This window comes from Geospiza fortis, unplaced genomic scaffold, assembly GCF_000277835.1.
Source record: "Geospiza fortis unplaced genomic scaffold, GeoFor_1.0 scaffold188, whole genome shotgun sequence".
In the NCBI taxonomy this organism is placed as follows: domain Eukaryota; kingdom Metazoa; phylum Chordata; class Aves; order Passeriformes; family Thraupidae; genus Geospiza; species Geospiza fortis.
Genome location: NW_005054337.1, coordinates 1,248,249 through 1,261,637, shown reverse-complemented (window position 1 = coordinate 1,261,637; position 13,389 = coordinate 1,248,249). Strand labels below are relative to the sequence as shown.

Sequence of the window (13,389 nt, the reverse complement as noted above, 5' to 3'; positions counted from 1 at the left end):
GAACCACTGTGGATTTGAGGATAAATTTTCTCCCTGCAGAGAAGAGGCTTTTCCAGTTGAGTTGGATTTTTTTTAGTTAAAGTGTGAAACTACTGGTCTCATCATGACTGAAAATATGTGAGCATGAATATCTCCCTTTATTTTATTAGAATCCTCATTCCTTACAGTCTCCCCCTGACGCCTCCATCCTATGTTACTTTTGGTTGAAAACCTGGCTGGGAATATCAATATGAAATATTTATGGACCAAGCAATATTTATTCCCAGGTTCTCAGGGAAGAACCCAAAAATGGATGTGGAGCTAATTCCATGGCTTTTAAGCACAAAAGCAGGATAGGCCACAGAATGTTTGTTCATTGGATTTTTAATTCTTACCAGCATTCCCATTGTCAGATTTTTATTTTTTTTTTAACTGATAAGGGAAGGAAGCCCTATGGTTTCTGGAAGGCAGTGACACAAGGCTTTTGTCTCATTTTAGGGCAAAACCTGACATGGAGAGTAGGGAATTGGAGCCCACTGCTTTTTCTCCTGGGATGCTCCCAACCCAGGTCCTTGTTTTCTCTGCTCCACAAGCTTCTCCCTCCCATGCCTTCCCACATTCCCAAGAGCAGCAGGGCTGAGTTTTCCTATTTCCCCCCAAAGCTGGAGTTTCTCTCCATTTAGCAATGCCAACCTGCCCGACTACAGCTCTGCCAAAACACCACCGGGCTGCCCAGGAACCCTGGCAGCTGCTTGGTTTTGGGGAGCTTCAAAATGCAGTGGTGCAGACAAGTTTCTCTCTCTCTCTCGCTGTCACTTTCTCTCTCTTACCCCACTGCTCTGCCTCAGGACACTGTTGGAAGTAGCAGCCAAACCCCTCTCCATCCTTCCTGAGCTGTCCCCCAGCTGCAGTTGGTGGCACAAAGCTGGTTCTGGTTGAAATGATGGGGCAGCAGGGGAAGTTGCCGAGACAGGAGGCTCTGGAATCAGCTCTGTCTGGATATTAATGCCTGTTGTTTTCTCCCCCTAGACTCATCCCTCCTCTGAACCAGCTGGAGCTCCTGAGGAACCTGAAGAGCAAGTCGGGACTGACATTCAGGTTAGCAGCAGAGTTAAGAGAGTTTGGAACACACACACTTTGCAATATTTTTCTTTTTTCTTTTTTTTTCCTTTTTTCTTTTTTCCTTCCTGCCTTTTGCATATGGACATCCTTGAAGATGAAGGAGGTTTGACAGCTGGTCCCACATGGGTCACTCAGTGACCTCCTCCCTGCCCCTCTCCCGTGCTCTACATGAATTCCTTCAGCCTAACTTGGCTCTGGAGCAATGTCACAGTGCTTGACTGACAACTCAAAGCCATATTCTCAAAGGGGCTGATGGAGGTAGTGATCCCAGTTTTCCTCTGACCTTTCTGCTCCTCACCACACTCAGAGGACACTCAGGCCCATGATGTTAATTCATTCTTGTTCCCTCCAGTGACAGCAGACAAGGTTGCAGCAGTGAGACATTTTTGCTAAATTGGCTGTGGAAGGGTTTACATGAATCCCCCAGAAGGGCAGGAGTCCTGCACCTTCACCCTCTGCTTGGGAGGGGTAATTCCTGGGGTTTTTGAGCACTCCAGGCTGCCCTGTTGGTGAATGGGGAGTGTGCAGACCCTGGGAGGGATGGAGAGGAGCCAGTGGGCATTGGGGCCAGCTGGGGTATGTGGGATGTGGCCTGCCCTGGGCTGTGTGCCTCCACAAAGAATATACACCCCTGGGTCAGCCTGAACAGATTAAAATGTGAGTATTTGAGCTAGTAACTGAGGCTAGGCTTCCAAGCTTTTTGAACAAGAAGCAGAGGTGGGCGGAAGGAGATTTTTGTTAGTCTCTCCAGGCTGCTGCCTTTAGCCGAGGGACAGGGGTCAGGCTCTGTGCAGGTCTCAGTGGTCACTGCTGAGCAGCAGCAGGGCCAGGGCTGGGGCAGCATCACACTCAGAGGGCACCTGTGTTAGGCGAGGCAGAGCTGTATCTGCTGAGGAAACACTGTCTGCTCCCTCTCTGGGGGGCTGCAGGGGCAGGGCTGGTCGAGGTCCCCACTAAACAACATTCCCCAGTGTAGGAATTATGAATCAGAGCAGCTTTTCCTCAGTGCTGGAGGGAAATGCCACCATAGTGCCTGCTCAGTGAAGGTGTGGGGTGTTTTTCAGTGTGGCCTTAGCATGGCTTGCAGTGTCCTGGCTGCCCTTTTGTAGGCATTCAGCTCACTTTGTCCTCAATGATTTTTCAGGGCAATCCAGTTTCGGATCTCAATACGAAACTGCAAACACAGACTCTGGTGTCCCACTCCCTCCATGCTGCCTTTGCCAACTACTTTGGTAAAGTAGCTGCCAAAGACTCTGGAGGCACAAACCCCCCCTGAGGTGTCAGGATGCCAGGGAAGGGGTCTGTGCTCCTTCCCACCCATGTCCAATCCCAGCACCTGGCGTGAATCCGTGCATTTAGAGATCTGACATGAGCTCTGTCCCCATGGCCAGGGAGGAAAAGCGAATGCACCGAGGTCATGGGAGCCATTCAAAGCCTTCCCCATGTGCAAAACATGAGAGCAGTGCATTTCCAAAGGAAGGGGGCCGCTCCCTGAGCCCACAGAAGTCCTCCTGTGCTCACACAAATCACACGACCCTCAGGTGTCTCAGTGGTGCGTAGGCACAAGGATGGGTTGGGATGAAATCTTCAACCCTGTGCGTTGTATGTGTCTTCTCTGAGGTTGTGTGAGTCTCCAGTGATCTTCTGTCTGGGCCAGAAACTCCAGGAATTAAGTGCTCCTTTCCCTTTCTTCTGTCCACAACTTCCACTTAGTTGTACTGTTGGTATTGTCGTTTCGTTATGTTTTAACAGTGAAGCAGCAACATCTTTTGCCACCTGACACCATGCTAATGTACTATTGCTTCTGTTTAAAGGAAAGAGCAGCAGCCTGAACCATCGCCAAGGTCTGTATCACTGCCAACACGCCATCCCCATGCATTCCCTGTAGATTTCTGTGTGTGTGAGTGTGTGTACCATGTCGTGGCAGCATCGAGGGAAGCATTCCTAGGTATTACCGTGCTTTTCCTGTGCTGTGCAGTCCAATGTATCTACGTGTATGCTGGACCTTAAATCATATCTTCCCTCCAGCCTGCCTCAGGCTGGAGCAGGGTAGTGAGGCTGGGGGGGAATGGAGAGTGGTGGCAGCACAGGCAGAGCTGGCAGACACTCACGGGGGTGACAGCAGGGCTTTGGTTTATGCTTCTTTGTTTTATTTTGGTGCTGGGGTTATAGCTGAGTAACTGGGTATAACGCAGGCTCAACGTGTGCCCAGGGCAGGTGAGGCTTTGCCTGTGTCTCTGTCCCCTGTGCTGGGCAGAGGTGACGTGGGGGACACGAAGCCATCGCCGCGTCACCGCGTTAGCGACTCCTGCTGAGCTCCTCTCGCCGCAGGGCACAGCCTGGACCTGCTGCTCTCCGTGGGACACAGGAGGGCTCTCTGGCACGGCACAGGGTGGCATGGCAGAGACACCCTTGGTCCTCCCCGCTCCCTGGGGAGGAGGCACATTCCCTGCTCCATCTTCCCTCCATGCCTCGAGCCCACGGTGCAGAGCGTGCTCTGGGTCGTGGCGAGCACCTTCCAAGGGCAGCTGTAAATCTCACTTGTGGTAGAGCTTTTCTCTGTTCACAACTCCCAGGGAAAGCAGCAGGGCTGGTGTTTGGGATAGTTTTAGGACATTCTTCATTAATTCTGGGATTTTTTTCATCCTGTATTTTCCAGTTCTTTTAAAGAATAGTTCTGGAACTGAATCTCTTTTTTTTTTTTCCTTGGCTGATGAGACACAAAGTGATGATCAGTGGAGATCATCTGCTTGGCTTTCTGATCTTCCATCTCATTCCTCAAAACACAGCTTACAGCCTAAATTTTGTAAACAATGAATACATTTTCCAGAAGTACAGCTAGAGCCTGGCATTCTGCAGATGTACCTCTCTGCCATGCCTCTTAGCTTATAAGAGGCCAGAAGCTAATTTTTCCTTGGCATAAAAGCCAACCAAAGATATCTGGGTAGATATACTGCTGACTAGAGGGTGGAAAATTTTATCTTTCCTTCCTTCCTTCTCCCTCTCCCCACCCCCCCCTTTTTTTTTCTCCTGTCATTCATTTGAGCTTTTCTTTGCAAGCAGAACCTTTGTAGCTCCATCTATTTTCCTGCCAAATAACCCAAATCTCCAAGATCATGTTTCAACTATCCAGATTTTATTATTTTTTGGGGTTTTTTTTGCTTAAGTGCAGCTCGAGTGAAGGCAGCCTCCATCCAGCATTATTAAAGCAGGGAGCATTACTTGGGAACAGCTCTCTGGGAGCAGACCAAGGCTGAAATCTTGGCCACCTGCCTGTGGCATCAGGAGGGTCAGAATTTAATCCCAGGGTCTGGCTGCTCTGCTGCTCTGCCTCAGCCAGTCATAAACTTTGGGTGCATCAAAGGGTAAATCCACATTTCTTACAGTGCAATGAGACAAAATCCCTGTTCAGCCCCATCTGCTCCATAGCCAAGGAAATCTGAGGTCTGACAGTCTCTTACAGGGTTACCCCAGCCAACATCCCAGAAATCTAACCAGACTAAACAGTCTTATTTCTGAGTCACTAGCCTTATTTCTAATTTTTGAATTTTGGTCCTGTCTTGCAGGGTTCTTACTTATTTACTTGACACCTGAAGTTGAGTACAATATTTCTTCGTAGAGGTTGCAGGTTTTTCCCTGATCATTTTCTACTTTCTCAACCTTATGTCACAGAAAGAAGTAAAAATAGTCCTTCCCTGTGCTTTCTCAGAGTAGTTTTTACTATTTATAGGTCCTTCATCAGTGCCATTTCCAAGTGCTGTTTCCTGCTCCTGTGGTGCATCTGTCTCTTGTGACACTGATGGGTTTTGTTGCTAAACCCCAGCCCAAGGAGGGCTGAAGCTGAGGGTCTGCAGCTGCTGTGCAGAGCTTTAAAGTTTATCCCATCTCGTTCAGTTCTGCTGCCATGGCAGCACCAAAGCTCCTTTCTTCTGATTTGTTAGGGCAATACCAATTCTACCAGTCCCCACTGTCATTTTCCTTCCATCTGATAATTCCTCAGCCTTCAGGAAGGATTTTTGTGTTCAAGGGGGCCCAAATTGCCTATTTTCCCCAATAAAATTTTCTGGGTCTTTTACATTCACATCCCAAATCTTCCACCCACTCGAATTTCCAGCAGCCTCTCGGTGATGCTCAGTGTGTCATCCTGCCCTTAGAAAAGAGAACTCATCCTGTTTCTCTGCCCACCTGACAGTTAATCACCCACTTGCTGGTGATGCTTCACTCAGGAAGCTCCTGGGGATGAATTGTCTCTCTTAGCAGACCCCAGCTCTACACTTCTACTGCTTCAGCTGGGAAAGGATTTTCCACTTTGAATTTCCATTGCTGTAAGGAAACAGTCTTACACCTGGAGGGAGCTGGATCTTCCTCCTGTTTTAGTGATGTGTAGGGAGTGGCTGATTTCCTACATCCTTCTTTCCATAACTGATACACCACAAACCCCCTGCAGCAAATGGAACAGAAAGAGCTTTTTCACTATTTTTCACCTTATTATATTCCAGTTTAGAGGAGGGATGCTGACATGGCACATGGGATTATGTGTGCAGGATAAACATTGTCTTGCAAGGTCAGGGAGCATCCCAAGCGTTCTGCCAGAGCACAGGAGTGGCTGTTGGGGTCCTGCCCTCTGACCCCAGTGCTGCTGTGGCCGTGCTGATTTCTGCCCACACAGCCCTGGCAGAGCTGCTGCCCAGGCTGGGAGGACAGGAGGAGGTGATGGGGTCAGTGTGGCAGAGGCTCGGGGTCACCTGCAATTTCTCTTGGGTGGCTTTTGATTTAATCTTGGCGCAAAATGGGACAGCTGATCTGAGAGACAGGTTATGTCCTTTCTCCATGGTTTCTGCTTTGTTTTCCCACCATGAGCTTGTCTGCATCCACATCCGAGTGCTGGGAATGCTCTGTGCTGCCTTGCTTGGGGGCCTCACTGTCCCCACAGGTGGACACCAGGCTGTGATGAGCAGAAGAGATGCTGGCCTTTTTCTACATGCCATGTACCCCTTCCCCACTTTTTTATTTTCCTCCCTTTAAAAATACAAATGCTTTCAGAGCCTCCTGTTGTCCATCACTTTGGGCGTTGTGTCCCTGCCCCAGCCAAGCACTGCCCCCTGCCCCTCCCCAGGCTGGCTGTGCTCCCAGGGCACCAGGACCCATCCCCACCTCCGAGACCCCACTGCTTCCACACAGGGTCCAAATACAAATCCATTCTCCCTCCTATCCCCAGGGAAGGGGGTCTGCTCTGTGCTAGGGCTTTTCTCACCCCTCCTGCTGCAGAAAGCCAGCAGATCAGCGTGGTAATGGGGGGTGATTACTCTTCTGTTAATCAGGCTGAAAATTAGCTGTGGCATCTCGTTTCTGTTTGTTTTGCTTTGATTGTAATGTCAAAAAGACAGACACATGGTTCACCAGGGCTATGGAGGCTTCTGTATGAAATGTGGGCTTCAGATGCTCTTTAACAGATGGTTTGAGAAACATCTGAAGGCATCCACAACCACATTTCTTCCTCTTGCATTTTCCAAAGTACAATTGGGTGAAAAGCTAAAAATTAATGAACCAAATGATCATAACAACACATTCATATCAGAGAAAAAGAAACAGAAGGATTCCAGGGAAGTGGGAAGCTAAAACTCAGATTACTTTGTCCAGCATGAGTTCAGTGCTGTAGGTGATGAGAGGAACCTCTTTGGAAGGTTGTTCTCAGCTGTGGCTTGTCCTTGACCCCAGTGAGCTCAGCAGGACCTTGGCTGTGTACTGGGTGAATGCTGGGCTGGGTCCTTGTACCGTGTGTGTTTATCTGTGTGTATATCTCTCTCTCAGTGTGTGTATATGTCTGTCTGAGATACACACAACCCCAAGATCTCTCTTCAGGGGTGTGATTAAGGCTTCTGTACGCACTGGAGGATGCCTTTGGTTGACTCAGTGGGCCCCTGCTCATCCAGCCAAGGATGTCCAAGGTGTCCCAAACCTCTACTGCCCATGGAAACCAGGGTCAATCATGGGAACCCCATGGGCCACATGAGCCTGGGCTGGTGTTTGGCCTTCTAACCAATTTAACTGGTGTCAGAGACTCATGCTGGGACTGACAGTAATCTGGAAATAATCAGTTGCCTTTAGGGGAGCGGATTATTTGCACGGAAGGAACTGCATCTTTCTGGAGGGACTGCAGAGGAGACTGAGAGGACAGAAACCCATGTGTCTCCCTGAGGCTCTGCATGCTCAATATCCCACTCCCACGCCAGCTCCAGGACAGCCCTGGTAGCACCACCAGCCCCTGGGGCTACCTGGGGATGCAGGATCCCATTGTGGACACCTGAGGAGTCCCCAGGATGCCGAGGGTGGCGTCAGCTGAGCTTGCATGGGATGCTGTGCCCGTCAGCTCCTCTGATTACCCACCTCAGTGTAAAATAAGATTGGGATTTGATGCCCTTCAGCCTGTCCATTCTGCCCCTGAATTCAGCAAGAGCTGCCTGCTGGTGGTTGGTGGCCTGGTGGGGTGATGGGGCCACGTCATTCCCCTTCCACAGGTAGAGGGCTGCTCCATGGCGTGGAGGACCCTGGTCCTGGTGGGCATCTCCTGGCAGGGCAGTGCCTGAGCAGCCATTTGGGATGGAGCTGTGGTGGTGCCTCCTCAAAGTCAGCAACTCCCCAGAAGTGGTAGGCCCTGTCTGAAAATCATTACAAAAACCAGATGTGTGAACACAGGTGTTCAACTCCCTTCCCATAAGGGACTGCACCACACCCTGTTTTTTTATCTATTTTTGTTCTTTTCAATGCCAGGCTTCATATAGTGGTATTTTCCATATCAAATAATTCACAGATAAACTAGCTCTTTTTGTGAGTGGGTTTATTTTTGAGAAAAAAAAAAAAGAAGAAATTTGAGATTTTTGGATATTATTTGACAAAACAAGTTAAAGTTTTGGCTTTCCATGGTTTACACAATTTGAAAAATATTACTTTTTACAAATATATTTAGAGGAAGAACAGAGTATTATTTTTGTTTCCAATACAGATGAAAAATCTTCCTGAAGTTAATTGTAGATAAACTGACACCACCAACTCAATGAGCAGAATGCCTCATGTCTAATAATTAAAATTACTCACCACAATGAAACAAATTTCAGAAACCCTCATGACTTTTTATTTACTTATTTTTTCCTCACTGAACACTCAAACAGAACAATCCTGTCATGAACCCGGCCCTCAAAACACCTGTCTTTTAAACCCAGAGTCCATAATCAAAAGTTTCCTGTCTGGCATTTGCTTCCAGGTCTAATTTTTACTCTCCCCTCATTTCCAGTAAAAGCAAACCGTGCAGAGAGTCACTATGCGGATGCTGCTCAGGAAACTCTAGGTACCACGGGAAATGCGTCGCACGAAACTAATCAAAAGCTGCACGGCTCATTCTCCCTCTACCCTGCTACCACCCGTTCTGATCACTTCTCTGCTTAATAGAGGTACTAGATGAGTAAAAAAAAAAAGGTGGAAGAGCCTCCCCGCTGCCCGCCCCGAAATTAGAGCCTTCCCTGGCTGCCAGTTGTGCAGAGCGCACGAAGCGAAGGGATGAGGATGGGGAATTTGGGCTGGGCCAGCAAAGCCACTGTCTGCTCAGCAAGGGAGGAGGCCAGGAAATGAAGTTAAACAAATGATGGAAAATTTTCCAAAAAAAAAAAAAAAAGCAAAATGAAAAATTTTAATTTTTTTTTTTGTAAAAGATCCCGTCCTCCCTGTCTCTCCACCCCTCCTCAAGGTCCAGGGAATCCTTGCAAATTGACTTGCACTGTACAGCAAAGTCCAGTTAGTAGCATGAGAAATACCAGCTTCCTGCCTCTGCTCAGTCACCATTCCTTTGGCTCTCTGACCGTGACAAATTGACCTTTCCTAGCCTGGTGGCCTTTGGAAGCCACAGCTTGCCTATCTAGCACCTCTACTACGCAGCTAGAGAAGGACTAATCTCAGCCTGTCCCGCCAGACGTAGGGGACAGGGCTCCCCTGAGCGTTGACATTGGCCTTGTGAATGGTTCTGTTTCTAGACCCCCAGGGGGACAGACAGCTTTAGCTCAGGGCTTTCTACGAGCAGGGTTTGCATCTTTTTCATCCAGCTGACAACTGCTAGGTGTTTTCAGGGACTTCCCAACCAGCATCCCTCAGTGCACCCACGGCCATATACACAGACGCATAGATCTTCTCTTACTTGTGCATAAATACTTTCAACACCTGCACTAGAAGAGTCTCTGCCCCCACCCCTGCTCCTCAGCAGCAAACATGCACCTTCTTGATCTCCCACTGCCCAGAGTTTGCATGCTGTGAATGCCGGCAGGGGACCCCCAGCTCCTTGCCCCCACAGGCAGGCAGGTGGACAGCCCAGGAGTGGCAGGGCACTGAGTGATGCCGCATGTTTGTGAACTCGGATTTTTGCATGCTCTTTTTTGGAGTCCGTTTTAATTCTCAAAATCACCAGTCTCTGTATCCCTCAGAAAGCCAACAAACTACAGCTTTGAAAGTTATAAAACTGCAGCTCTAACAGTATATGTATCTCTGATTTTCTTCATTAATTGTTTCAACCTGTATCTTTTCTTTTCTTGCTATTTTTTGACCTGCTGGCTCTTTTTATTCTCTGTCAGTCTAGAGAGTAGAACTCGTGGCTGAGGTTTGCGTGTACCAGGTGCTCAGATGTAGAGTGGTAAATCCCATCTCTGAATGGGTAACAAAGAGGAATGGGGCATGATCTAGGGTTGATTAAAAGCAGTTTCTCCATGGTAGGAAATCCCTTACATCTGGATAAATAGCCTGAACCTCTGAATCAGCCTCCTGCTACATACTTGGTGGTGCTATGGCCTTCCTTGAAGGTTAGCCTTCAAAAGTGGGGGTAAATATTGGGGGATCATCAGTTGCACAGGCAGCATTTCAAGACAAATGGCAAAGATTTGGTCAACAGTCTAGCTGGAAAAAATGATCCTGACTTCTGTGGTGTTTCCATTTGCCAGGTGAGGTTGTTTCATGTGTGGAGGTGTAGTGTGAGCAGGGAGTTCTCCCCAGAGAAAGCCTCCTCTCAGTTGCTTAACACTGAGGTTGTTTTTGGCAGAGATGAAAATGAGCAGTGCTATTCATAATCTGTCCTCTCATCTGTTCGTGTCTAGTTCTGTTTTCTGGAAAATCAGCCACTCTGATCTCAGTGTCTTCCTTGCATGTCTTCCTAGGCATGGATTTTTAATTGCTAGAGCCAGTGTGATTTTTTTCTGTTTTCTACTGAATTCCTTCCCACTGTGGTCCTCATTTCATCTCCCACGTCTAGAGTTCTGCAAGGGAAAGGGAGGATGAAACAAACTGTTACCTCAATATCTTCTTAATCTGTTGGAAAGTCTGAAAAGAAGGATGACAGACTGTGGTTCTTCCAGTCAAAAAGGAGCCTTTGTCTTTGGAGTAGCTACAAGAGCATCTTTGTAACCTGCATCTGTCCTGAATGTGGTGTTATACACCCTGTGCTTTAGTAGAACTGTGGGTTAATTTTTAAGGGATGTAAAAATAATTGAGATGTCTTGTTTCTCTTGGACCCTTGGGTGTCTGCCACCAATCCCCACTGCACAAACTCTTGGGGCAGATGCCAGCACATTGATGCAGCTCAGGCTGAGTGCTAAAAGCCTTCATCTAGGATGCACATAACGAAATAACAGCACATGATGAGGCAATCATGGAAAACTCAATGTAGGTAAATTAATAGGAGCTCCTTAGAAGCTGTGGTTTCTTAATGTACTAAACCAATGGTCTTTAGTCAATAAATGCAATAACACATTCATTTTTAGACAGTAATGTAACTACACCAAGCCAGATTATCAGCTCTATCATATTCTGCTTTGTAAGAGACTTTCCCAGCACACTCAGAGACGAGGGCACCTCACAGTGGGAAGAGAGCAGTGAAAGAAAGGTGTTTGCAGAGCCTTTGACTGGCCTGTGGCTCTCTGGGTGGTGCAGGTTCCTTAAAGGCTGCTTGGGGAATGATCAGCCAGCTCGGAGGTGCAGCCTGGCTGCTTTGCTTTGCTCCCAAAATGCAGCACAGCCGAGCTGGCAAACAGCAAAGGGCTGGGAGAAGATGCAGGATGTGGCTGATGTGGTGTCTGACAGCACTCAACACCAGTCTGGGAGAAGAGGGCTGGGAATTAGGAAGAGATGGGTGATTATAACAGAATGCTGCAGGACAGCCAAGGTTACAGATGTGAGTCTGGCTCCACTGTCCCTTCTCTCATCCGAGGCTCTGTGCTTTTCTGTGCTCCTGTGGTGGCAACAGGAATGGTGCAACTCCAGTCCTCACCATCACAGCATCAGTGGCTCCCATCCAAGTCTAGCAGGGTGGTTGTGGATGAGGAAAAGGAGAGGGATTACTCACCATGACAGGATCACTGGCTGATGTTTTGTTTCCCTTACACTCATGTTTCTCTGGTTCTAGAAACTGCATTCTCTAGGCTGAATTCACCTTTTAGCAATGTTTTTTTTCTGGAGTCACTGGAATCAGACCAAGCTTGAGCCAGACCCTCTCTTGGTTTTTGTTTTAGTTGTGGCAAATTTTGCATACACAGTTTTATTTTCCTTTCCTTCATGTCTTCAGTAATTGTTTTCTGCCTCTTACTCACAGCAGCAAGCAGACTGGAGCCCTGTGATAGTCACAAAGGCCATCATTCACTCCTGGCATTCCTTCCTGGTTTTCATCAGTTGTTCCCATATGCCACAAGCTCAGCACAAACTCTTGATTTAGAAAAAGCCCCTTATTTACCAACAGGAGACAACCTTTTTCTCCTGGCCACAGCTTCTCAGAAGAATGAGCACTGATACTGGTTGAGTTTGGATGCAGAGATGGATCTGAGTCTGTGCTAGTCCGACTCATTCTGGCTAGCTGAGAAGAAAATGAAGTAATGGCTCAAGCATTGTTTAAAATCAATGACAAGACCTTACAACTGATACTTTTTATTGATCTAAAATTACTGCTAATGTAATGAGTCCACATTTTTTTAAAGTGCTGATTTAATACTATAGAGAACTGGAATAAACCCCAAACCAGAGCATTTAAAACAGGAGCTTAAACCCCTGGCATCCTAAGGAGGCTGATGGCAGCTCATTTTGAAGGTCAGTACTTGTGCCTTTCTCTGCTGAGTGCTGGGCAGTTGGATTTAACCAAAATGCAAAGCCCACTAAAGCAGTGAGCATCATCCAGTTTCTCCAGCATGAACTCTTATTTTTTGACTGGCAACAGAGAACAATCAGCTCAGTTTCTATCCTTTGTTAAATTCAAAACCTGAATATTTATAAACCTTCCCCACAGTCAGCCTGGAAAGGTAATTTTTTGCTATCAAATCTGTTTTCATAGATGCTACTTGGAGTGTACCTAGAATTAAATCACAACCTGATTTAAACCTGTGATTTAAACCTGATAGGCTGTTGTGGCTTCCCCTAATCTGTGCCTCTGGTTGCAAAGCCACAGTTCCCTTTCCCTTCCTCCCCGTGGCACGAGCAGAGCTCCTGCCCTGTGCTCACGCCGCTGTCACGACTGTGAGCGTCCATCTGTCCCTGCTGTCCTCACCTTCGTGTCACCAACACCTCCCACTCAACTGGGGCTCATTACCATCCTGGAGTGACATCCCAACACCACCTCTCTGAGGCACTCTGCATCCCTGTCCCTCTGCATGACTTTCTGGTTGAGTGAGAACATGATCTTGGATTAGCTGACAACATATATCCCTATGTATGTCTGTATTTCTTTGGGATTTTTTTCCTACCAGCTCCTGCAGACCCCAACAGCATCCTCCTCTGCAGGGATTGTACTTGCATGTGATTCCGGGTGTCATTTCCAATGAGGAATTGCATGGCAGAAGGAAAAATTCTATAAGTTTTTCATGGTGTCTCGTGTCATCTATGTTAAAACAAAGAAGTTACATCAAGTGTTGGGTTTTTTTCCTTAGTGAGGACTTGGGAACAAAACCCACCCAGATCTTAACTGTTCATCAGATTTCTATGAGATTTTTTTATGTGTTGCTCCTCATGCTCTCAGGATTGAAACTCTTTGCTTGTATCCCTCACCAAGTTCAACCCTTTCTTTTTTGCTTTTTGTGATTCCTGCAAACATTTGTAGCACATTTGTTGTGGGAATGGAAAAGAGGCTCCAAGGAAAAGGCGCTGCCATACTCAGTGAAAGGCAACTGGTTTTATGCTGGGATTGGTGATGGGAGAAACTCAGCAGAGGATAGGGCACAAAAAGATCACTTTGAATCCTGAATATTGCTGTGTTGCTAAAGCATTTTTATAAAA

The 13,389-nt window shown here is 47.4% G+C and overlaps 1 protein-coding gene across 1 annotated transcript in view; it reads left to right on the top strand.

Moving 5' to 3' along the window:
• Positions 1-13,389, top strand: part of KCNQ2 (potassium voltage-gated channel subfamily Q member 2) — a 74,447-nt gene that overhangs the window by 37,293 nt on the left and 23,765 nt on the right. Inside the window, exons 11-12 of the mRNA XM_031058047.1 lie at positions 1,009-1,077; positions 2,916-2,945. Of these exons, the coding sequence (XP_030913907.1) occupies positions 1,009-1,077; positions 2,916-2,945 (99 nt within the window). The remainder of the gene's footprint in view (positions 1-1,008; positions 1,078-2,915; positions 2,946-13,389) is intronic.